At 46.1% G+C, this 26,200-nt stretch overlaps 1 protein-coding gene across 6 annotated transcripts in view; it reads right to left on the reverse strand.

The window, feature by feature from the left end:
- The window catches only part of SMARCD3 (SWI/SNF related BAF chromatin remodeling complex subunit D3), a 75,215-nt gene that overhangs the window by 42,563 nt on the left and 6,452 nt on the right, over window positions 1–26,200 (reverse strand). Inside the window, exon 1 of one of the 6 annotated variants that reach the window (XM_077176218.1) lies at window positions 9,618–9,896. The exons of 3 other annotated variants lie outside the window; for them this stretch is intronic. In XM_077176218.1, coding sequence (XP_077032333.1) covers window positions 9,618–9,677 — 60 coding nt within the window. In that variant the 5' untranslated portion in view covers window positions 9,678–9,896. Of the gene's footprint in view, window positions 1–7,817; window positions 7,986–9,617; window positions 9,897–26,200 lie in introns of those variants that run through there. 2 more of the 6 variants (XM_077176129.1, XM_054630786.2) reach the window with 2 other exon arrangements.

A 26,200-nucleotide genomic window follows, 5' to 3' on the forward strand; every position in this document is an offset into this window, starting at 1 on the left:
CATAGATAAAGTATTACTCACTATGCAACTGTGCAACTGTCTTCCTGCTGCAAGCCCACCAGACTCCCAAGATACAGAAATGCTTTATCTATTTAAACTTTGATAAAAGAAGAACACACAAGCAGTATCTCACCATACCTAAAAGCTTATTTTGCTCTCAAACACAAGTGTGATACAAGAGAGTGATGGACAATACTTAAAATTTTTCATAATAGTGACATTAAAAAAGAAAAGTCCTCATACTAAAGAGTATTCCAATATCATTACGGCTTTTGAAAAAGATCTTGAAGGTGCATCTACCTACAGGTCAGGATCTGTCTCTCCCCCTCTTCCTCAGCAGGATGGAATCTATCATAAACAAGAAGCATCCATAGGAAATACTGCAGCGCAAAACAGCACTGATACATCCTCCTTCCTGTAAAATCATCTACCTGAGGCCCCCATCCCCAACCCATCTCTGTTTGTGCCCACGGTCCTATCTCCTTTTTATCCATTGATTCCATTTGCATATATTATTCTGCACAAACACCTCACTGGACCGAGGGCAAAACCACTGTTGGCCGTAGGAAATGAGGAAGACCACAGCCTGTCCCCAGCTGAAAGGACCACTCTCACAGCTCTGAGAAGGTGAAGCAGAAAACAGAGCAGCACAGCATCAAGGCAAAGACACAAAGGCACCGAGTTCATGCAGGTATACTGGTCCCCAAGAGTTCTGCTGACTGCCCGTGTCCATGTGCACAGCCCAGCCCTGCTCTGGCTGCAGCTGTTCAAACCTGAGCGTGCTGTGAGTGCAGCAGAGCACCACCCCTGACACCTGCCCCAGAGCCCTTCACTGCTGTCCACTGATCAGCTCCCTAGGCCGTGTTCGGCTTGCCTGCTGCCCTCCTTGCCTGAACTTCCTGTCACATCAGAGCTCTGCCTCTGTCCTCTCTGGCATCCTTAAGTGAACTTCTGTCTGACAGCAGTAACGAGACAACATTGGAGCAGTGTTTTTCTATGTTCTTCTGCTGCGGAGTCTTTTCTCAGGGGATGTGCATCACAGCAGTCAAAACACAGAAGCAGAAAAAAGGAGTCCTGTCTGGACAGACCAGTAAGAGGAAAATAACCTGGAGAATTGACAGGTGAAAGTAAAAGAAAGCATCAAGAAAAGTAAAGCAAGAACACCCACAAGAGGCCTCAGAAAGACTGAAGAGAGAGCCAGGAGTTGCTGCATTGCAGCTGAGTGCTGAGCTGCACCTACAGCAATCTCCTGTCCTGGCAGACTCCATCCACCTCAGCACCACACAGGTGGCTCTTATGGCTGGCTCGTGGGGAACAGCCACCAGCTTCTTGTTAACAGAGACACTGACAGATTCTGAGAATAACCACCACCAAGTATACAAACAGCACATTTCTTAACTAAAAAAGAGCCTCCAAGAAAAATGGAGAGAGACAGTTTAAAAGGGCCTGGAGTGACAGAACAAGAGAGAAGGGCTTCATACTGACAGATAGTAGGTTTAGATTAGAAGAAAATTCTTTACTTATGAGGGTCATGAGGCCCAGGTTGTGGCTGCCCCATCTCTGGAAGTGTTCAAAGCCAAGCTGGATGGAGCTTGGAGCTGGTCTAGCAGAAGGTGTCCCTGCCCATGGCAGAGGGGTGGGACAAGATGGTCTTTAAGGTCCCTTCTAATCCAAATCATTCTATGATTTCTATAGGGCAAAAACATAAGCAAGAGGAGATATCTGATGCTGTCTGGAAGTAAGAGTGAGTAACTAGAAGTACACAGAACCCTTAAGAAATGTAGACTAGATTGATACTGTGTGATGGCAACAAGTTTCTGACTGCACAAATGGTTTCCAAACTGGATGCGTTGTTTCAAAATGGGCTCTTAGAAGTGCAACAAATAAAACTGGTACAAGGCTTTTCTCCTCCTCAAAAATACAGATGCTACTTCATGAGTTCCCCTTTTCAATGTCTATGAATCTTTTAGAGGCTTAGTAAGCTGGAACATCACTATCGCAGTTCTTGCTTCCTGCCATATTCACCTTCCTCCATTTCCCAAAAGCTCTCAGTCTGTAAGTCCAAGTGTTCCAGGTACCACACACTTCAATATAATATTCACAACAATCCAGAAGTCTTTAACTAGGAAAACATCCCATTTACAGAATTGGAACATGAGATTAAGTTCAGTTCTATTTCATGCATGTCTGCTCACAGTTCAAAATAATCTGCCACCATGTTCAAGTGGTGCACTTGGATGCAACCAAAAGAAAAAACCCAAGAAAATCTTTGGAATTGAAACAAATAAACCTTACAGACCAGCTTTGAGTTCCACCACTCATCTCATCATACCATTGCTGTGATCTAATGTATAGAAGGGATTTTGTGTGAAGAACGACCAGAATGCACCTCATGAAAAGTATGGCTTTGGGAGGGAGAGGAACAACAGACCTCTGCAGCACCATGACTGGCTTGTAGAGAGAAGAAGCTGGTCAAGAGCTTGTTGTCTCTTCCCTTACAATAATCAAACAACAGTTGGCAGGATCAGATAATTCCTTATGCAAGATAAGCTGAAAAAATGTCTGACACAAAACACTGACTGCTAGAAGCTTAGAAGGGTTCAGGAAGATAGCATTAGACTAACATCCATAAATAAAATCCACATAGAGGCACTACACAGAGGGCAGCTCTGGGTCAGAAAGCTCCCAAGCTCCAGATCAGAGTATTCATATGAAGGATCACCAAGGTTTTGCCTTGTTCCTGCACTTCCATGCTGCCTTCACTGCCCCCATTCTGCGCGGGATACTGAATTAAACGATCATCTGACTATTTTCATAGTCCTACAGTATTTTTTTTTTTAGAAAGAGAAGAGCAATTCAAACATCTCACAGATCCATTGTATCCATACACCTCCATTGTTTAACAAGCCCACATTGCACAAAATCACATTGATCTTGAAGCCTTGACCAGCATTTATGATTTTATTTTCTTCATTATGCATCAACCTTTTTCTGTTTGACAGTCTGACATCAGTCCACGACTAGAAAAGGACAAGCCTTCACTCTCTACCAGCAGCTTGCTCACATGGCTGAACATTGTACAAGGTTTTCACTCTAGCTGTCCCCTGCAACTACCTTCCCAATCAAATTCCTTGCTGTAAGGTTTCTAGATTTGTCCAGGCTGCCCCAAACACCTCCTTGCTGACCACAACAGGGAACATGCACACAGCAAAGCAGTGCCTCCATTCCAGGCCCATTCCCTGAGGATGCCCTTGCAGAGAGAAGCACGCAGGGAGCTCTGTGGTAGAGAGTGGAACAAACCATCCAAAACAAACAGTTCATGAGGCTCTTTTCTAGCCATTCCAGTGTTAGCTGGCTTATGCTCTGACAAGACAGTACCTACACCCATGACAAAAGAAAAATTAGTAGGATATTTTTCATTAGCAAAGTTCTACTTTTTTCAAACTTGGCCATACTCTCTGCACCTTACTATTGCCAGTAGTGATCTCTACAACCCTGTGACTGAGTGGGAGGAACAGTCACATTTATTCACGTAAAACTAAAACAGAAAACTAAACACACAAACTAAAAACACCATTCAATTTTGGGAAAATATCTTTAGTTTTTCCCATCTTAATAAAACCTCCATAATTTTTATAATATACTGAAATATGAGTCCTTGAGGTCATGCAGTTCTTCCTCCTCTCAAAGAAGTACTACCAGTACCTCCATCATCTTTGATAGATGTTTACTTCTTTAACCAGAATCCAAGAGCCTCCAATGAGAGAGATTTTACAATTTACATAATCAGTCTCTATACTTAGAGATTATAAATAAAACCAAAAATACCCCTATTCCCTCACTGATGAAACCTTCAGAGGTGTCCCACTACTACTGCCCTCTGAGTTTCCAGTATTTTGGCTTTTTAGTCATACAGATGGCAAAACCAGAAAAACATTATTGTTAAGCATATGCCACGGATTTACAATTGCTTCTGCATTATTCCCTGCCCCACCTTCCAATCAGGCTAACAGTTTGTGTGATTTCTTATTAGTGAGACACTAGGCAGCTCACAGGACATCCAGACCTTTCTCCTGAAGAGTGACATTTCATTTAAACCCACCCTGTATCAGGAGATGCAAAAGTCATATATGAAATTCCTTGTTTACCCCTTTTTCCCAATCACTGATAAATCTGTTATAGATCCTCCATAACCATCAGACCTATTGTTTAGTCTGTTCTAACACTGACGAGTTATTTATCATATATATTAAATATTTGTTTACATGCTGGCATGCTCTGACACTCTTCTTTCTCTGCTGTAAATGCCATTTCATATGAGAGAGTTTATGTATTCACCATAAAATCCTAAGACCAAATTTGAGAAGTAGATAGCCAAACAAAAAGAGGACTGAGGATAAGGAAAGCAGTCACATCAGTGACACACAGGTTTGTATGAATTAGCAATCTCTGAGTGGAACTAACATTAAACTGTAGAGATTAGCAGGGACTATGAAATAACACCTATTAGCAGAAAATAAATATGGATAAGGACTGATATTGCCATAGAGAGCTTCCTAAGCATAGCAGAGAGGACAAAGACCAAGATCACTATGGGAAAAAGAAGGTGATTTGAACTGACAGCAAGCACATTGCAAATACAGCTATGACTCCAGAGTTAAGAAAGGCACATAGACCTTTCCAGGGGTATCTGGTGGATAAAAGGCAAGAAGATTGGCTTTGGAAGGAAGATAAAGTGGGAACAGGAAAAGGACACAGCAGCAGATGAAAAAGGTCAGAACAACGGGAGAAGAAAATGAACCTCTCAGCAGGTTCTTGTGTGCAGATGACACAGCCAAGGTCACCAGCACAAGGCACCAAGCAAAGGCTCCTGCAACCCAGTCACAAGAGGACAGATGTCTGGACAAGACCAGCACCACAGACCTTCTCAAGACTAAACAGGCAGATACCTGTTTGAGTAAGAGAAAGACAAAAGAGAAAGAAACAAAGAAAAAAGCAGGAGAGGGAGACACAGGCAGGAACCATTTAAGGGATCCAGCCAGCAATGAGGCCTATGGTAGGGACTAGAGGAGAGAGGAAACTGAGGAAAGTAATGACCTGCAGCAAGACTAGTAACTCGTTCAACAAAATGCAAGGCAACAGCTGAACAGCTAGAGAAATGTCAAAAAGACTGCCTGAAATGTACTACTGGAGAGCAGAAAATGCATTGATAAAAAGATAATAAATATAAATAGGGTGATTAAAGCCATATTTGTCCATACAAATGCTAGAAAAACAGAGGAACAACAAAAAAGGACTAAGTACAGCATGAAGCCTTTCAGGGGGGCGGGATTCTTCCCACAGAAATGATGTGCAGGACACTGATGAACCTGAACAGGAGTAAAAGCATAGTAAAAATAACTAACAGAAAGAGATTTAACCTTTCTAAAAGCCCAGCTGCTAACCAGAGGTGTAACAAACGATCAAGGTCTCAAGAAGGAGAGAATGAAGCGTCCCACTTGAGAGTTTTAACCTTTGAAAGATTTCACCTTTCAGAGGGATCCCTTCTGCCTGGGACAAATGAGGAAGAAGTCATCATCTAAGCTGGCAATATGGAAAAGCACAAAAGCAGGATCAGGTGCATGAGAGCAAAGGGCAAAGTGACCTTAGCCAAGGAGCATATGTTTCCAGAAAGATCAGGTGAATCCAAGAGCTAAGTGCCCACAGGAAATACTGCAAAATTATCCTGATAATTTAAGTGTCAACAAAGAAAAAAAGATTTCTCACAACATTCTGCCTCTGTTTGCTTCTCCCCATTTTTTGAGGGGGAGAGAAAAATAATTTTCAATAACCAAATTAAATAATGTTATCATAGAATAAAAAAATTAGGCATTTGAAGAAGAGATTGGTCCCTGAAATTAGAGCAGAAGCTGACTCCAAGAAATTCCACTAAAGTCTGCTATGCAACTTGATTTTTCAATGAATTAATTCAGGTGTTGACACACTTTGGGCAGTAATAAAACAGAGGAGCCAGTGCTAGGCAAACTCAAGGTAATGGCGGGCATGGCACATTCTCTTATTTGACAGGATCCAGGGCCTGGAGATAAAATGAAATTATAGCTTTTTTTCATCTTTTTAAAGTAATGGAAGAGTGACTACCCCAACCCGTGTTTTGATCAAAATGAACCTGAGATGAGGAAAAAACTAAAGGAAAGAACAAACCAGGCACCAAAGCAGAACTAAAGGAGATAATAATGAAGGAAAAGAGAGGGTGATACAAGAGGTGTTCAGGCACCAGGACAACAGCAAAGAAGCCCCAGCCTCGGCAACAAGAAGCAGGAAGTTATATACAGATATTCCAGGCTAATGCATACATTCAAGTAAGGTACCACTAGCAACAAAACTCCCAGGGTAGAAAAGGCAGACTTTCCTGGCATCCAAATGAGTAATGGAAATGAGTTCTGCTATATTCATTCCAGTATAAATTAAAAATTTCCCAGGCTTGAGAGCCTTGCATGCTGCTTTCACACGAAGGCCAGCTAGATGTGGAATAAGCAAATTCCCATAACTATTTTTGCCACTCTTCTCGATACTAAAGGAAGAGCACTGGTGTGCAAATGCCAAGGGAAACTTTAGAAAAGGCAAAATCATCCCATCTGCCACCCTCCCAACTTGCTTCTGGTTCTGCTCAGATACAGCCATCACAATCCAGAGCACCTTGACAAACCCACAACGAAACCACTGCTACCACCTGCACAGCTGCTCTCCATCACCCCGAGCAGCTGCCAATCTTGCCCAGCCTGCTCCTGTTCACTGGCACCACAGCACCTCTGCACAAGGCCACCTCAGAGTCCCTGGCCCTGCCAGATGCACCATGCCCAGGATCCAAAGGACACACACGAGATCCTACACATCTGGAGTTAGCCTGAATCAAGGAGACAACTCAAGAGTCTGCCTGGAGCCCCACAGATTTCTATGACCTCTGTACAAGAGCCCCCACCTGATGTCTTCAAAAAGGTGTCACAGGAGATGCCAGGATCCTCGAGAAAGAAGCACTCGGGAATATCAGCATCCAAATAGTATTACATTCCTTTGGGCTCTTTAACAGCCTTATTTCTGTTCAATGTGTATCAATGCTAGAAATCCAAATGTTATAAATGGTGACTGCTCTCAGACACTAGAGTCATTTAAAGAACATTTCCAATGGCAGCAAAACAGGGTGAGCATTTCCCCTTAAATGGAGATCGAAGACCTGATTCTTAAACAAAAGCTGGAACATTTTTAAAGATCTGAAGGACTGCTTTAATTAAGCATGGCACCCTGAAATTCTCTCGTGGGTGAGTTTCCATAGACTGTTACAGACCTGCAGAGCTAATCTCTTCAAGCCCCTGAAAGTCACCTGTTAAGTAGCCAGAGGATACAAATGAGCCAAGACTGGAGACAAGAACCAGAGGCAGCACCCCAAGGCTTCATCAGGCTCTCATCAGAATTGTTTTTCAAAACACAAGTTTGATTACAGAACAAAGTGTCCTACAAGCCCATATGGGTTAGATCCAGTGCAGATTCTGCACCATGATCAGGCTGAAAAGCATGCTATTCACCATTCATGGAGAATCACAGCAAAAAGCACAGCACACATCCCCCCAGACACAAGCCTGTATTAACAATGAATCAGTGCAGAGGCTGGGGGTTCTACAGACCCCAGTGTTCCCCTGGTGAGGCAGCTACCAGCGCCCCAGGAGCACACTGCAGGAGCTGATCCAGCCCAGCACAGAACCTCCAGTTTCCACTCATCCCTCTATTCAGAGCCAGCCAGCTCACTAACTTTCCCGACTCACCACCCCATGGACCAGAAACTCAAAAAGTTTGCTTTTCGTAGCTTTGCGAGCCCCTCCTGTAACTTCATCTGTAGCCATCAGGGTCTGCTCAGCCTCTCTCACTCTCTCTCTTCCTCTTTCTTTCCCTTTTCTGCCTTTTTCTCCAACTCTCCCCTCTGAGTCCTGCTGGGCTCTCACACTTCTAATAGCACGGAGTGGGGAGGGGGCCCCTTCAGGGCCTTCCTGACGGCCCACTCGCGCTCAGCCTCAGCTGCTGCATTCCTCCACTGATAAGCCAGAAATAGTTTGTGCTGCCGGGCTCTGTCTGTTTACTCTGCAGGGACAGAAAATCCAGCTTTTTAAACCTCTCTGTCCAAACAGCAGAGATAAGCAGGAGGCAAATTGAAAAACACGTCTCAGTTTTCCCTGGTAGTGCTGCAGCCTCTGCTCCTCTGCATCAGGGATGGGAAATTCTGGGACAAGGGGAAGGGGGAGGGGGCAACTTCAGCAGTGACACAGAGCTCAGCACCTCGCAGAGATGTTTTCCCATTAGAAAATGCAGCAGGCGAGCAGTGGTTTTCCCTTGCTCCCACTGCTCCTCCTGCACTGCATTTCCAGGCCCTTTCCCCAGGGACCTGGCAGGCAGCACACAGAAACATTCGCTGGCAGCATTTCCAGCATGAGAGACGAGAGCTAACCCCTCTGGACAAGAGAGAAGCAGCGGGAGGCCGGAGCTGGGAACAGGGAGGGACAACATGTGGAAGCGACGGGAAAGCAAGCGTGTGAGATCAGCAAAAGAAGGGGGTGGGGGGCAGCATGGCGGCGCAGCTCCCACGGCTTGATTCCACCCCCACTCCCGCCAGCTCTCCCCAGTGACCACGCTCGGGATGCTCTGCTACCACTGTGATGGATCCTCCAGAGACCCCAGGCTGACTGACAGACGCAGACAAATTATTAACACCGCAGCTGCTGTAAGACATCAGCAGTTCACTGCTTGTCACACAAAGCCCTGCACGACAGCGTGTAACATCCCAGGACACTGCTGGGAAGGTGAAGCCCAAGCGGGAAGGGAGAAGAGAGCAGCAGCCCAGCCCCTGGCGGCGCCGGCAGCACGGCAGCCATTCCACGGGTTGAGCGCGGCTGCTCCATGATGGCCGAGCCCGCAGTGAGGGCCCGGGGCACCGTTCTGCTTCCCGCAGCTCACCAGGGCCCATCTTTCCTGCTCTCCCTTAACACAGCGATAGGCGAGATGTTGCCAGGTTACAAGAGGGGTTTATTCTCTTCCTCTGCTTGAAATTCTTGTCTAGGGGCTGAGAATTTTCTGGCAGGACTGCAAACAACAGGATCAGATCAGAAACAAAATTATTCTGCCCTCATCCAATAATAAAAACAAGCAGAGAAAAGACACTGCATTGACTAGTAGTGAAGGGCAAGCCATGAAGGTCACATGGCCTTCTGAACATGGGGGTGAGGACAGTGACCTCCACTGATTTTTAGGGTCACCCCAATCTAAGTGCTAGTGTGTGGCAACAGCCCGAGGAATCACAGAAACTTAGGGAGGGTGAGTGTGGTTATCAGCTCCCCCTCAGCACCTCAGAAGGAATATGCCAAACAAATCAACATAGCCTTGCCTTGTTTTGTACTGGAAAAAATTCCTTAAATTCTAGCTGAACTAAAGGCACATATGACATGGTCACGTCAGGTTAACTTGATCTAGAGGGCTTTTTCCAACCTAAACGACTCTAAACGCCAGTGTGCCAGTGTGACTGGCAAGGCGGCATGCAGCTGGTATCTGTCAAGTGTTTTAGACCCCAGACTCACACAGGAATGCTGGTTCCCATCATGGGAGCCCCTTCCCTGCTCCCGGCAGACATCGTGCATTTTCCTCACACTCTGCACTAGCTGTGGGTGCCGCACTCAGACCGGCCGGCGGTCTCAGCAGTCCCGGCCGTAGGGGCACCGGCCCCGGCCCGTGCGGCTGTTTCCCCCTGGCGGGGAGCCGTGCGAGCCCCCACCGCGTGAAACGGCACCAAGGCCGGGCCGCAGGGCTCCTCCAGCAGCCGCCGCTACGGGCCCGGCGCGAGCAGGGGCGGCGGCGGCTCCGGGCTGCGGCGCGGCGCGCGGTCCCCCCTCGCGTCCCCCCGCGCTCCGTCGCCAGCACCATCGGCACCGAATGGCAACGGCGCGCCCGGCACGGGCAGGGCGTGCGCCTGCCACGGTCCCGGCCCCGCCGCGGGCGGGCGAGGACCGGCCCGGGCCAATCCGCCTGCCCGGGGCCGGGCCGGGCCGGGCCGAGCCGGGCGGGCAGAACCGCGGCGGGCGCAGCGCGGCCCCGGGCGCGGCGCGCGCATGCCCGGCGCGGCCCCGTGAAGGTCAGCGCGGGCCGGCGGGGACGCGCGGGCGGCGGCGCTTTAACCCCTCCCGCGCCGGCACCGCCCGCGGCCGGAGCAGCGGCACGGAGCGGCGCCCGGCTGTTCTCGGGCCGGGCCGCAGCCCCGAGCCCCGGCCCTTTGTCCCCCGGCCGGAGCATGCGCTCGGCTGCGCATTTCAGGCTTCTCCTGTTTTTCCACTTAGTTGCAAATACGGCATGGAGCCGCAGCCGCCCCGAGCTCCATCAATAGCCACCGAGTCCTTTCTGGAGCAGGAGGACATTTGCTATGAAGTGCTAGTAATTTAAGCTGAAAACCATACCATATATATTGTAATCTATCTGGATGTTCTTAACGGACATCCAAAACCAGGTTTCCTTGAACATCAAATTCCAGGGCCAGCCACTTGAAAATTAAGGAATGGCAGCCTCGCTTCAGCCATTGACTGAGTAAATGTAAAAAAAAAAAAAAAAAAAAAAAAAAAAAGTTTAAAAATCCTGTAATAATAAAAACTCATCTCTTAGCATGATGGTGGTTCTCCAAGCACTTTAGAAAAATCAGTACATGCAGCTCTTATGTTTTGCAAATGGAAAATACAGTACAAATGGATGGAAGTGACTTGCCCAACATTACCTAGCTGAGAATGAAACCCATTTCCTGTGATTCTTCAACCCTTCACAATAGTGTCCAGGAAAACTACTGTGTGAGGCATTTGCACAAAAGGGTGAAGGTTACCATGCAAGAATGTAATTTCCCACATTAAGAGAAACAGCATATGATTTCTCTTATGAGAAAATTGTTTAGTCTTCTAAATTGTTTAGTTTTCTATTTTTCCAACTTCCCCCCCCCCCAATAAAAGTACAGAAAATAGTTGTCAATGTTCTTTTAAAAAGTGACTGATTTAACCCAAGTGATCCCCAACTGCTGCAGGTATCCTGGCAGCTCCCAGCCGTCTCTGACCTGTAAGCTCTGTGTGCCACAGGGCTCTGGGCAAGGCTTGTGTTCTTCCACTCATTCCTGAAGGCTGAGCACATGCTGGGGCCTCATTCATACTCACTTTCAGCTCGCTTCATGTCCCATTCCCAGAGCACTTCATTTCAGAGAAAGGCTGATCTCCTTCCCTGGTACTTCCCGGGGCACTGGGAGCCCTCTTGGTGTGTGTGCTCTGCTTTGACTTCTGCTATTCAGGGCTTTTCAGGCTGTTAAACTAAGATGGTCCAATTAGAAAAGAGATGAACCAAGTTGTTTTACGGAGAGGTGTCTCCTGCTACTCACCATTTTTTGGTCTGTAGGTAATTATAGAAGTAATGAAGGTGCTGATTGCCTTAAGCAGGTGTGGTTTCCCTCACCCAAGTTTCACTTAAGTCAGCGTCGCTCTTTTCTCAATGAAACTTAGAATATTTGCAACAGTTTTGGAATTGATGCAATGTGGCATAGACGACATGCTGGAACCAAAAAAATATCCCAAGACAGAGGCTCTGGTAATCTAAAGAAATGTCCACTTGTTCCTGAGTTCACAATTATTCAATACTCTCATTAAGAATATGGATAATGTACTTAGAGAACAAGCTTATTCAATTTCCTAGCAGCATACATTTTGGAGAGGTTACAAGTTTGCTACAAGAGATTATCAAAATTAAAGCCCTGAGGACCTGGAGATATCTCCTGTTTTTTCAAACCACAATTCAATCAGAAACAGTGCAGGGTTCCACATAAGGATATAAATCAGCAACTATCTAAACAGGAGATGAAGAACTGGCTGAAGAGACCTTTTTTTCAGAAAAAACATCTGGGGATATGATAGATGGTAAGCTGAATGTGAGTTAACAGTACTGTACTGTCACAAAATAAACAGATAAACCCCAGAAGATCAGCAGACTGCAGAAGTGCTGCCCCACTGCTCTCATCCCCTTGGTGGCAGCACAGGCACTGACAACAGTACTCTAGATTCTTCATTTTTCCTCATTCCATCTCTCCTCCCCATCCCCTGAGCTCTCCAGGCCACAAGCTGTTCCAGCTCAACATTTCCTTAAGGTTGAAAAATTTAATGTTTCCAGAATTGCTGAGGGACTCTTCCACAGCAATTCTGTCATGGTATGAATTGTCAGGGTCTCACCCAGACCAACCTTTGCTGTCACGGGCTCTGTGCACCAGAGGAAGTGGGGGAGAAACCAGGAAGGTTAGGGAAGGTCAGTAAGTGTGACAGGAACTGTAAGGTCCAAACAAGATAAAGAGAAAACAACAGTGGTCAGGTGTCCAAAAGGCTGCTGCAAATAGAGGGAAGAGCTGCTCCCCATACACAAGTACAGGAAATAACAGCTTGAATTTCTCCCAGGAAGATTATGTTAGATATTAAGGAGAAGCACAGCAGTGACGGTAGAGATGTTCTGAGAGAGTTTGTCCAGCAAGGATGGGACTCCTCATCACCAAAGGTCTTTCAAGAACAGGTTAGACAAGCATCTATCCAGACTGATGTAGGTGGTGTGGATCGTGACTGCGGACAGGACACAGCAACAGCTGATTCCCAGAGATTCCTTCTACCTTATTTCCATACAGAAACGGAAATTTTGTAACACAGACGTTCCTTTCTTTGTTAGACCTTCCCAGTACTTGTTTCTAAAATGTATCAGGGAGGGAGGGAGGAAGGTAGGAAGGCAGGAAATAAGACAAAGAGAAGTGTTTGTCTCTGTCTCTGAAGGTTCTAAACATCATTGTGAAGAGGTAGAGTGAGAAACTTATTTCATGATTATTTTAAAAGTAATCAAAGGCAACAGCAGGGATGCTAAAAGACAGAGAAATATATAAAATATATATGTAATATTATAGGATACAAAATAATGAGTCATCAGAATTATCATCAACCATACTAATATTTTAGTCAATTCTGTTTAGCTTCATGGTAAGCTGTCTAGTTCTACCATGCCTTTACCTCCCCTTTTCCATCATCACCATCCCTCTCTACACTGTGTGCAGCAACAGCTGTGCACAAACGGCTTCAAACATCTGAGCAAAGACCAGAGCACTGCAAGCAGCAGCCACAATCCTCATCCTCTAACCAGGGCCAGAGCAGAGCTGCACAGTCTGAGAGGTTAGTAGTCAGACTTTGGTCCTGGAAGGGGAAGAGTTGGGAATACAGATTTGAATTTTTCAGAAGTGAATGAAATAGAGGAATTCTTGGTGGGTAATCCTGAGGGTACAGAGAAAAAGACCTATCAACAACTACCCTCAAACCAACGGCCCCCTAGTCCAGAAAGTGCATCTTCATGATATTTGGTGGTCAGAATGATGGCTTTGGGGTGCCTTTGGTAAGAGCATCTAGAATATTCACCTGCTGTCACTCACTGACAGAACAGAGCTGAGGGAACCACTGCTTCTTCCCAATGAGGGTGGTGAGGCCCTGGCACAGCTTTTCCAGAGAAGCTGTGCCTGCCCCATCCCTAAAAGTATTCCAGGCCAGGTTGGACAGGGCTTGGAGCAACCTGGTTTACTGGTTGGGCTGGAGAGTCCCTTCCTACTCAAACCATTCTACAATTCTCTGATTCTACGTATAATCAACAGCAACCATGTGACATCTAACCCTTTCAGATATAAGTTTATTGCACAACACTTTAAATCTTGGTATTCCTTCAGGATAGCTGCTAAAAATCCAAGTTCTGGGGTTTTGTGACTATTTTAATTTATTCTTATCAACACTGTCCTTAATGGTCCTTTGTGTCTAATGCTTATGCTTTGAAGCATTTCTACATACCTGTCACATCCACATTCACTCTTCCTTTTGTCAGACTAAACAAGTGAAACTGTTATTTGCCTTCTTAAAATTCTACCCATTTCTCATCATTCCATCTTTCCTGTCTGTCATCTTATATATCAAGAGTTCTATTATCATTATAGTGCAAGGATTCCATATCACCAGAGTTTTGTACCTTCTCAATATTTCTCATAGGCAGCTCCTCTTAGCACTGACTCTTCCCAGTCCTTGCAGGAGCCATCTCATTTCAGTTCCCACCAATGCACTCTTTTATAACACTGTTCTTATTGGCTACAGGTGTGGCCTGTTATCATCCGCTCTGCTCCTAATCTTTAGTAATTGGTTCAGCTGCAGCTCTTTTAGGGGATAAGATTACATTCTACACCACCTTCATTTACCCATGCCGTATCCCCCTACACCTGTCAGTCCCAGTTAACCTGGCTAGAACAAGGGCAGACAGAACTGTACCTCCATTGTCCAGGCCACATGCTCGTGTGCCATCAGGACTTTTCTCACAAGCAGAAATCTATCAAACCTCGCCAGGCTCATAGCTGCCTTCTACAATATCCTGACAGTGAACATGAGCTGAAGTACCAGGCTGTTTCTCCTTCTTAAGCACTGTCATTAGATCACTTCTGGCATGCAGTGCCTACTCCTGTGACAAGGCCCCAAGTGCATGGCTGTGCACTGCACTGTCACCAGATACCAGCTGGTTCTGTTTGTGTAGTTCACAGTCAAGCAGTTCTTCCCACATAACCTGTTCTCTTCTGCTTCAACAATACCAATTTGCATCAGCAGCAAATTTCATTATTACATTGCCTATTTTTGTGCCATGGGCATTAGTGAAAATATTAAATGTCACCCTAGAGAAATCCTGAAGAAACTGCAATGTCTTTTGTGTCTTCTTTACTGAGCTCCTTCCCTACTCTGCAGTTCTGCTTTTACCTGTCTTCTGAGTCCCAGCCAAATGTTCAGATCACACTGTATCAAAGGCTTCACTCAAGTCTGGACAAGAAAGACACTGATTCCTTTGTGAGGAATCAATCTACTTATCTGAGAAAGAGTACGTTAGTAAACTTAGGCTGCTTTTTCATACCACACATACCCTTCTCATGCTCAGTTATTTTGTCTTTCAGAAATAATTCTTGAGCCTTGCATGGACTGAGGATGAAGGTAATGCATCTGCCTAGAGTAGTCTCGCCCTTCTGCATTGTCAGAAAACCTACAGGATTTCCTATTTGTTTGTCAGAAGTCCATTACAGTTCATTTTGATTAATACTAGCAATGCTAAGAATTATCCCTATTCTCACTGAAAGTAATTTGAAAAGTGTCTATAGTTTAAGCAAATCAATAGTAAGTAAATATGGACTGAAGAGTGTATTCATAGGCAAAGCTGCTTAAGAATTGAGCACTAGGAGGCTGGAGAAAGGACAGAACCAAAGAAGGAAAACGGAGCAGTCTTGGCATGGACTGTCTCATAAATCCAGGTCCCACTTCAGCTGAACTGGAAGGACAATTAACAGGGGAATACAATCATGTCAGCCTTAGAACATGATGGAACTGAGAGCAAGCAATAGTGGTGATCATTACAAAAACTGCATTGCCAGACAAGGCAAAATGTCTTTTAAAATTATTTTATTTGGCAGAATAATTACAACAGTTACAGATTACTCCAAAAAGTCAAAGTTAATCTCAAACAGTACGTCATTACAGCAAACAATGGCTTTGGAAAAAAAACAATGGCAGCCAGTGGGAAATGGCAAATGTGACTTAGAGGCAATGTAGTAAAACATTATATGCCTGAAATTCTTCATAGGAACATAATTAGTATGTAATTTGTATGTAACATTACTGAAAAGTTATAAACAAGTAATAAAAACAAGTGGAAGGAAAATGACTACTATGGACTCCAAGGTGGGTTTTACATACAGATTTTTTTACCTCCTTCAAAGATCTAAAAGAGAGAAGCAAAATATTTGTAGATTAAATCCTCACACAAGAAGTTTTTGGAAAAGTTTCACAGCCAATCAGGAGAAAGGATAAAAAACTCAACTCAGCCTTAAATGTTAGACAGGAGATTTAATCTGGAAAAGATCTGGCTGGTGGAAGATAAATCCTGAGGTGGAAGAACTGTCCTGTGTGTGTAGGGCAGGTAGGATGGTTTGCTAATCCTTTCAGCAGCGACTCACCCAGTACATAAATCCATGTATGAAATCACAGGACCCTGAGCACAGCAGCTCGTGGTACAGGGACACGATTACAGCCCTTGGGGTCCAGCTGGACAATGAGCTTTGGCCAAGGCTCATCTGAGCAACTGAGCATTGCAGGGGTGGAACTGGCCTGGCTGCAGCACAGCACAGTGGTTTGTGTGCTCCTGTCCCTCAGCAGAGCACGGGCACAGCAGCTCCCAGCTCCCAGTTCCCAGTTCCAAGCTGCCTTTGGGCACAGCAGTTCCCAGTTCCAAGTTGCCTTTGGGCACAGCAGCTGGCAGCTCCCAGCTCCCAGCTCCAAGCTGCCTTTGGCCGGGGTCACCCGGCACACAGCGCAGCCATCCCGGGAGAAAGCACCTCTCAGCCACCAGGCACACAAGTGCTGCCACAAGTTACTTGTTAAATCAGCTTCAAAACGTGCAGAAGAAGCTAAGTTGAATCATTCTGGCATTCAGTGCTTTTCAAAACAGAGTTTACTTTGGAGAACTTCCAGGAGAGGGATGTGTTTGTGCAGGGCCATGAACTGTCAGAGGGAGAAGAGCTGAGTGTTGTACTTTGTGTCACATTCTCTGTCACACGCCACAATCCTTCCCCTTCTTGGGCTCCCTAGTTTCTGGTGCCTGAGAGTACGAGGAGGTTCAGCTAAGAACAATGTCGTCTCTGGCCTTGACAGTCTGCAGATGAAGCCAGCGGATGGAAATAGAAGAAGCACAGTGGAATAGAGCACACCAGTCATCCCAACGGGCGTGCCAGCTGTCTGGCTACACTTGTTTGGAACAGCCACCAAATTCCTACCCTCTGCACCCATCCTCAACACCTGTTCTCAGATCAATTTATACTCTGCCCGCAACTTGAAACCATAAAAACAACACACTTGTGGGAGATTTCAACTACCTTATTGTCTCTTGGGAAGTAACTATGCCTCCTTCTTCAAGGAGATTCCCTAGTGTTCTGATCCATATATCAGAATAGACAGCCCAGCTGGTATATATACATATGATACAGTAACACCAAATGCTAACTGTAAATATTATGCCAAATAATAAAACATAAATGTCTGCTAAGGTTATAGAGAGAAAGGCTTTCTAATTTATTGTGAGTCTGAGATACCATGAAAATAAAACAGTATTTCTTTAAATCCTTTTAGTTCCGATCTTGGACATTAATCTCCAGTAGGGTATTTACCTAATCTAAACAAGAATGAAACAAACCTAAAAAATTAGTGAAAAGTTTATGTAATGGAAAGTTAATCACTAATATTCCAATACTAAGAAATACAGGGAGCTAAGAAATATTCCAACACAAAAAAAGCTTGTCATATTTCTGTTCTTCAGAAAAGGTTCTTCTGTCTATCGCATAATTTACTCCTTTTCTGCTGCATCTGATCTTTAGCAACTCTTCCACTTGGCTGATTTTATTTTAGTGGTTACTCATTTTTTCTTATCTTCTGTTTCTCCACCTCCTTCTATTCGACTCAATCCTTCCTCTCCCCAGTTCAAGCTCCTGCTGTTGCACATCACAAAACTGCAATTCTGTCTCTTCTGAACTTGGCAAATACTTTTTTTTTTCACTCTGATTAAATCCTCTTGGAATGCCACAGGCAAAAATTTGCTCTGAAATTGTCTCTATTCAGTACAGATACTGCATGTAGATAAGGGCCCAATTCTGCATCCCTCTGCATCCCATCAGCCTTATGCATTTGCTGATTTTACCCTGCCCTGCGTCCACTTTGCCATGCAACCCCAAGATGCTTTTTCTCTTCCACAGTGCTGCAAGGAGTCAGCAGCTCTTTGTAAGAAATTATTTAATCAAAATCAGTTCCAGACCTGCATCTCTCTCCTGTTATGGCCTTATTGTAAGGCTTATGATCTTCCCTTACACTTCAACTCCATTTGTCTATCAAAAGAAAAAACCTCTTGCCTGCCTGCAGAAACAAAAGGTCTCTGACATTTCAAACCAGACAAAGCCCTAAAGAACACCCCCAGAAAATTACTGTTCTGTCTGGCAGCTGGTGAAGAATGGACCACATATAACTCCAATAATTATTATTTCAGTTCCTCATCCTGTTGCAGTCTCCCTGTAGCAAAGCATGTGAGAGAGCAGGAACATGTGAAATGCTTTTTCTGCCATTTGCCTGTGGCTGGAGGGCAGAAGGCCTTCAGTCCCTCTCTTCAGGCTGATGAAGCTGTGACACATTCTCCTGATTCCTGCAGCAACGGTGCCGTATCTGCTGCCAGACTGACAGCCTCCTCTCCTTCCTCCAGAAAGCTTCTGAACACCCACGCTGTTAGAGATGCTCTCTCTGGTCCCTTTTCACCCTGAACATGCACGAATTCCAGGGTAAGTGACACCCCACAGGATGGGAGTGCTATGATGGCTGCAGCCTTTAGGACGCTCCAGGAAGGGCAGGCTGGGGGTGAGGAGGAGGAGCTGCCCTTCATCCCTTCAGTGTGTGGCTGGAGCACACAGAGCTCCATCTGGGGATGGACAGAGCATGAGGGGAGAGCCTGCAGGCCAGAGTTAGGATCAGAGTTATCGGCTGGACCAGCCATGGTAGGTGCCTGCTGCACACCACCTGCTGAGGGAGAAATAGTGAGACCACAGACAGCAGGAAAAAGCCCCTGTCCACAGTCTCTGGGCTTCATGGAAGATTTCAACCACCCCAGTATCTGCTGAGGGCATAACAGAGCATGGCACAAGCAATCCATGGGGCTTCTGGGTCACACTGACCATAAACTCCCAACATGGGCAACTGAGGAGCCGACACAGAGAGGCATTCTGCTGGACATGGAAGAGCTGGTCAGGAATGTGAAGGTCAGAGGAGCCTTGGCTAGACCATGAGCTGGTATTTCAGGAACATGAGAGGATAGACCAGGGTAGAAAACAATCAATCAATTGGAAAGAACAGAGTTCCAGGAGATCTGGTTGATTTTCAAAGATCACCTCCTCCAAATTCAAGACTGGTTCATCCCACAGGCAGGAAATGAATCAAAAGCAGCAGGAAGCCTGCATGCATGAACAAGGAGCTCCTGACTGAGCTGAAGCATTACAAGAGGCAGAAGCAGGGACAGGTGACCCAGAAGGAATACAGAGACAGGGTCCATGCAGGGATGTCATCAGGATAACAAAAGCCCACCTGGAGTTGAATCTAGGGAGGAACATGAAGGGAGGACAGAAAGGTTTTTACAAATATTTCAGCAGTCAAAGGCAGATATTTGAGAATGGAGGCTTACTGGGGAGGGGATTTGCTGAGAATGAACACAGAATGAGTTGAAGTTCTGAATGCCTTCTTTGCATCTTTCTTTATTGGCAAGATTGGCTGTCAGGAATTCCAGGCTCCTAAGACCAGCCTGGAGCAAGGAAGACAAGATTAGGGAATGTTTGAAGCAGATGGACATCCACAACAGGTGAACAGGTTTTTACTTAGAAAAGATTGCCCAAAGAGCAAGTTCACTCCGTCACTGTAGATATTCAGAAGATCACTGAACTTGGTAGTCAGCAAATTGCTCAAGCTGACCCAGCTCTGAGATGGGAGGTTGGAACACACAGTCTCAAGAGGTCCTTTTAAACTTCAACCATTCTGTGATTTTATGATTCTACTCAGGAAAGACTTAAGCATGACAAGTAACTCAATCAACTTGCCCAATCAACATGTGGTGAATTTGTATGAGGAACCACAGCCTGGAGACTGGAGCTGAAACAAGGCAAGGACAAAGCACCTGGAGTGCCTTTACCTGCAAGCATATATGCTAGTCCAGCAGCAGCAACTGAAAGTGGTTTTTGCCTTAAAAGGTACATATTAGGGAGCAAAACAATGTGCTAATGAAGGTAAGTAATGCATTTCTGTTTTGCTATCCTTTAATGCAGGACTGGAAAGAAACTATTGGAATGAAAAGCAGGCTGTTGATGAAAAAAACTGAACACTGCTTAGTAATACCTACACACAATATAGAAATGCATTCAAAATGCTGCTTCTAAAATAGTTTTCTCAGTTGATCACTTTGAAATTATCACTGTTCCATTAGTGCTTCTGCATCCCATGCCTCATATTTAAAAAAGATGAAAACATCAAACTATGCTTCAATCCTGCTTCTGGTGCCAAATATGAGTTGGCTCTCTTAGAAAAGAATCACAGTGGGTTTAGAAAAAGTGGTGCCTGTTATACATAATTTGCTTACTTTATTAGCAGTTCTTATGTGGTGGATCTAGTGCAGATAGGCCTGTCAGTATCTCTGCATAATTCTCCTTTTAGACACCAGAAGGGGCTGCTGAGAGGCAGACTCTTTGCATATACGCTGTTTCCTGTTTTTTCAGATCTGTCTGTCCACAGCTTTGAAAGAATCAACATCAAACACTCTCTGATGCCTCTCTGGGTAGCAAAAATCCTACTTTCCTTATGGGGAGCTGCAAAGAACTCTTGAATGCTGGCAATTAGCAAGGAACTCCCCAGATGAAACAACACTGCCCGATTAATCAGTTTTACACAGGGAGCAGGAACACTTCCAGTTCACTCCTCCTTGTCAGCTAGAGGATCAGAGCACCTGAATGTGCCCACAGCCTCTGCTCCAGGGAGGAGCAACACGAGCCGGGAGCCTGCGCTGAGGAGCTCTGCACAGCCCTCCTCGAGCACCCCTCTGCTCCATTGCCATGGGAACAGATAGATGCCTTCCTGTTGCCAAGGAGACAGCCACTGCTCTTGGAGACTGTGCCCAAAGCATTTCAGCATCTTTAAGATCATAAAGAGTTTTACACAGTCATAATCACCTCCCCCAGTTAAGCACATCAATCATTCTTCCATTCCTGTTTTCAGAATATGTTTTAAGCATTTTGCTATAATATGTCAGATTATCCCTAATATCTGGTTTTGATATCAACACTTAAAATGACATTGTCAACCTACACACCTCTGCGTGCCTGTCTTTTCTCCTGCTGCTCTTTCAATTCACTCTCACTGATCTAATGTGCAATAAAACGGATTCCCTCCTCTACATAGGCTTCCTGTGGTCTAGAACTGCACTTCCAGAAAAGCCAGCCGGCAAAAGGCAGCGTCCATCTCTGCTTTGTCTTTGCCACCAGTTTTAGCCAGAACCTGTCTGTAAAATCAGCCGGCTCTGTGCGCCGGAGGCCCTTGGCAGCAGCAGCGGCAGCGGCAGCAGCGGCAGCACCACACACAGCAGAGGCGGCAGCCGGAGCGAGAGCAGCTCCCGCAGCAGGCGCAGCTCGGACACGGCTGCACAGCCCGGCTCAGCCCGGACACGGTCCTAGCAGGTCCGCACAGCCCGGCTCAGCACGGACACGGTCCTGGCAGGTCCGCACAGCCCGCCTCAGCCCGGACACGGTCCTGGCAGGTCCGCACAGCCCGGCTCAGCCCGGACACGGTCCTGGCAGGTCCGCACTGCCCGGCTCAGCCCGGACACGGTCCTGGCAGGTCCGCACTGCCCGCCTCAGCACGGACACGGTCCTGGCAGGTCCGCACTGCCCGCCTTAGCACGGACACGGTCCTGGCAGGTCCGCACAGCCCGGCTCAGCCCGGACACGGTCCTGTCAGGTCCGCACTGCCCCGCTGCGGCCGCCTTGGCCAGGTCACCGGGGGGGAGCTCCTGCAGCACGGGACCTGTGTGGAGGTGGGATCTGCATTGCAGCCATGCAGGAGGAGCAAGGCAGTTCCCTGGGCTGCAGGATGTACTGCTGGTGCCACCCAAGCCCGTTTCACATTCTCTCTCCTCCCTCACCCAAGCCTTTTCCCCATCCCTCTGAAAAGACTGCACTGATACTTAAGATTAGCAATTTGAGGAGGAGTGTCAGCTGAAACAGGGGCCTCCTGCTCCATATACCTGATGTGGGGAAGGAAACCCTGCTAGAGTCTGAGCTCAAAGGATCAGTGGACAGCACGCCTCACAATGGGAAGCCTGGTGGCGTTCCTGGCAGCAGAGGGACCCCTTCTCTCCATGCCTTCATCCCATGCCTCAATTTACTGACCGAGTGCACTGCAGTGCCCTAAGAGTGAAGGGAACATGGTCCACTTACGAATCACAGAATACAAATACAGAATCAGTTAGGCTGGAAAAGACCTTCAAGATCATCAAATACAACACACATCCAGCACTGCCAAGTCCACCACTAAGCCATGCCCACAAGTGTCATGTCTACATGTCTTTTCCCTCCAGGAACGGTGACCCTGATACTTCCCTGAGAAGCCTGTGTTGGGGCTTCAGAACCCTTTCAGTAAATAAGTATTTCGCAACCACTTGAACCCGTTCTCCAGGCTGAGCCCCTTCCCAGCTCCCTCAGCCCCTCCTGGGGCTCCATTCCCTGCCCAGCTCCGCTCCCTGGACACGCTCCAGCCCCTCCAGGTCCTTCCTGTTGCCAGGGGCCGGAGCTGCCCCAGCACTGGAGGTGGCTCAGCAGGGCCAGCACAGGCACAGGCCCTGCCCTGGGGCTGGTACGAGCCAGGTGCCATTGGCTCCTGCACACCTGGGGGTATCCCAGCTTACCTCCAACTGAAAAAAAACCCCAACACCCAAAATACTTTGTGCTAGTTTTAAGCCTGTTGCTTCATAATTTCATCACATGCCTGTATCTTCTATAAATTCTAAGTCCATTTTGCTTTATCTTTCCTCAGTTGTGGCTGATGATCTCTAGCACTTGTACCTTCATATATCACTTCTCTAAAGAATTCTCACATGCCTCCTCTGATGGAAATCTCTCCACCTTTCACTATCCTCATCACTTTTTCTAGAATTCCTCTTGTTCTACTAGTCACTGCATCTTAAGGGATATGAAACTCCATTCTCTCTTCACAACATAGGAGAGCCACAGATGTATACAATATTACAACAGTAACTTCAGCTTTGTTAATTATTTTCCTGTAATATCTAATATCAAAGTTTCCATTTTAATCACTACTGTTAAGCTCGGGTTTACAGAGAACTCTCTATAAAGATGCCAAGATTACTTTCCTGAGCTGAAAGAGATCATTTTAGCAATGATGTGGCTACATTAGCAGGCTTATTTTCTTTATGCACTTTACATATAAATTTATTCTGCCATATTATCATCCAGTTTTGAAACACTCTTCCCCAATCCTAAGAGACAGATTTAGGTTCTGCTGCACCAAATAATGTTGCATTATCATCTAATTTTGTTGCTTCATTACTTAGACCTTTGGAAATCATTAATCATACGCTGAGCACCAATGGGGAACCAAAAAAGCACAGAAACACAACATTTATTCATCCTTCCACAGCCACCAAATCAGCACCTCCTGGTGTCCCAGGGATTGCTCTAATCCAGCTCAGATCTCCTGAAAGCCATGCCTGCAGTTTCCTAAAGGCTCATCAGTCAGTGCAAGTCTGCTCTTGGGCTTTGTCACCATTATCCCTTGACTAACAGCCTAACAGGGTCTCTCTTTCTCTGTAGCACTTTCCCCATTTACTTATTATCCCCTTTGCATGGAGAACCTCCTTGACCGCCTAACCTTAAAGAGGAAAAGGTGTTGGGGCTCATTTGTGTCCTTTTTTGAGGACACAAATGGTCAGGTGAGTTAGCCCTCACCTAACTCTCACCTTGCACTACCCTTACATTCCTGGCAAAATTCAGCAGAAAGTGTAAATGGCTGCCCCTGGGGAAGGACAAGGCACCAGGATGTGCCCAAGAGCAGTTTGTCAGACAAAGACCCCGAGCGGAACCCGCAGGGCACCTGGGCTGCACCAGTGCCAGGAGGGGATCCTGCCCCTCACTGCAGCGTGGGGAGGCCACAGCTGGAGAGCTGTGCCCAGCAAGAGAGACAAGGACACACTGGGGAGTGCACACCAGAGCTGTGAACCTGACAAAGGGACTGGAGCATCTCTCCTGTGAGCACAGGCCAGGAGTGCTGGTACTGCTCAGTCTGGAGAAGGCCCATTAATGTATATAAACTCCATGCAAAGGGATGGATCCAGGCTCTTTTCAGTGGTGACAGCATCTGATGCCACAGGCACAAACTGAAACACAAGAGGTTCCCTTGGCACACCAACAAACAGTGTTCTACAGTGAGGGTGACAGGTTGCAGAGTCTCCCAGCTTGGAGATATTGAAAGCCTGTCTGGACATGGTCCTGGGCAACCAGTTCTGCTTGATGACCTCCAGAGAGCCCTTGCAACCTCAACCATTGTATGAGTCACTGCTTTTTCTTACTGCTTACAATGAGTTTTCTTTATTGACTATCTACTTCCCTTGTTAGCTTTTATATTCTTTGGAAACCTGACTGAGAGCCATTTTCAAAACATTGAAATGCAATATGCTGACAAGCCCACTTTTATTTACATGACCTATAAAAGAATTCTAATCCTAATAAAACAGGGACACAATGGAGAATAGAATAAGAACATAACAGACCCATGAGGCACACGTGTTTGTCTCTACAGAAGACACGGTGACTCCTTACCTGCAGTGGCACACTTACACATCAAGTCTTCAGACAAAAAACAGGACTCCACTAATTACAACTTTGTGTGCAATTTACATTGTTAAAGATATTAACAGGTGAGGATGGCTGCAGCACTTGAGAGAAGCATTCACTCAGAAAATAAAATTTGATGGAGTTATGAAGAGCTTGACAGAAGACATTACAGAACACAGTATCAGTCAGTACTGGCTTTTTATCACACTGCAGCCACTGCTGGTCACATCTCTAAAAGCATACAGCAGAATTATAACCATACAGATATAGAAAGACTACATTCAAAGTAATCCTCTTATGGAGAGGAGCTGAGGCAGAGTGCCTGTTTATATTGCAGAGGAGGGGGAAAATATAGAGAACAAAAATTGTCACTGTGATGAAAGGAGCACATTATCTTGTAACAAAAGAACTTGAGGATCACCAACAAAAATGGAGGACTAAGTTCAAAATGAATTAAATGTTTTTCATGTAAGATAGGCAGCCTGGGGCACAAACTGACGTAGGACTTGCCAAGAGACACTGAAGATGCAAAAAGCAGTAACTAGATAAGGAGCATCCACTTTTCTCAAATTTGTAAACCACTTGGCAAAGCCTGTATGTGCCAAATGCCCAGAAGACACACGCCACCATTTACTTCGGAGGATGGTGGAGACTGAAAGGACCAGACAGTCCAGAGCAAAGCGATGACAGCAGATATTTCTCAGGTGCCCTGTCTCAGGGCACACTGCCCTGGTCCCCTAGCTGGTCTGTGCACATCCCAGGGAGATCTAGGCATAGATCTGTGCTGTTCTTAGCAGTCCACACTGGTTCACTTCCTTACCAAGATAGGTCTGGACTACCGAGCACAAAACTGGCACAAGAATTACTCACAAACCACATACAGATACCGTTGGACTAGAGACTTTGATTCATACAAGAATGCTAAGAGAACAAGCAGAGGGGTGGCATGGCCTTCAGGGCTTCAAATCCTTCTTTGCCCCAAGTCAGCCTTGATCTGCCAAAACCCTTCTTAACAGATATTTTTCCAAGTTCTTAAACCCTGCACTGGTAGAAGGTCTACAAGCAGTATGTCACATTTAAATTCCCAGTGGTTAACCAGCCTGTCTTTGTGGAAGGTATAAGGCTCACAGTAAGGACCAATGGAAATCAATTAGTGCTCAGTAAAATATGGGTGTCATATCATCCAAAAGCTTCTTTTAGTATAAGATCTATTAATGTGTAAACAACCATGATCAGTGTGGATCAACACCTGGCTTCATGGCTGAGGTTGGTGACTGGCTTCTCCAGCCATGGATGTTCTTTGATGAATACAGATTACTGAGGAGAGACAGGATTCACCATCAGCCAGTTCCCTGAGGACCCTGGCACGTGTTTCATCAGGTCCCATGGACTCCTGTATGTACCTGTTCCTCAGGTGGTTTAGGTCCTGATCTACTCCTACAGTGGGCAGGGCTTCATTCCCCCTGTCCCTACCATGACATTCAGGCACTCCAGAGAGTTGGGAAGAGCAATTACAAGTGAAAACTGAGCAGGAAAGAAGTTGTTGAGTACCTCAGCCTTCTCCATTTTGGTCATCGCCAATTCTCCATCTCATTTATTGGGGGAACAGATGCTGGCCATGAGGGCTGACATCCCAGA

Source organism: Agelaius phoeniceus, chromosome 1 (assembly GCF_051311805.1).
Source record: "Agelaius phoeniceus isolate bAgePho1 chromosome 1, bAgePho1.hap1, whole genome shotgun sequence".
In the NCBI taxonomy this organism is placed as follows: Eukaryota; Metazoa; Chordata; class Aves; order Passeriformes; family Icteridae; genus Agelaius; species Agelaius phoeniceus.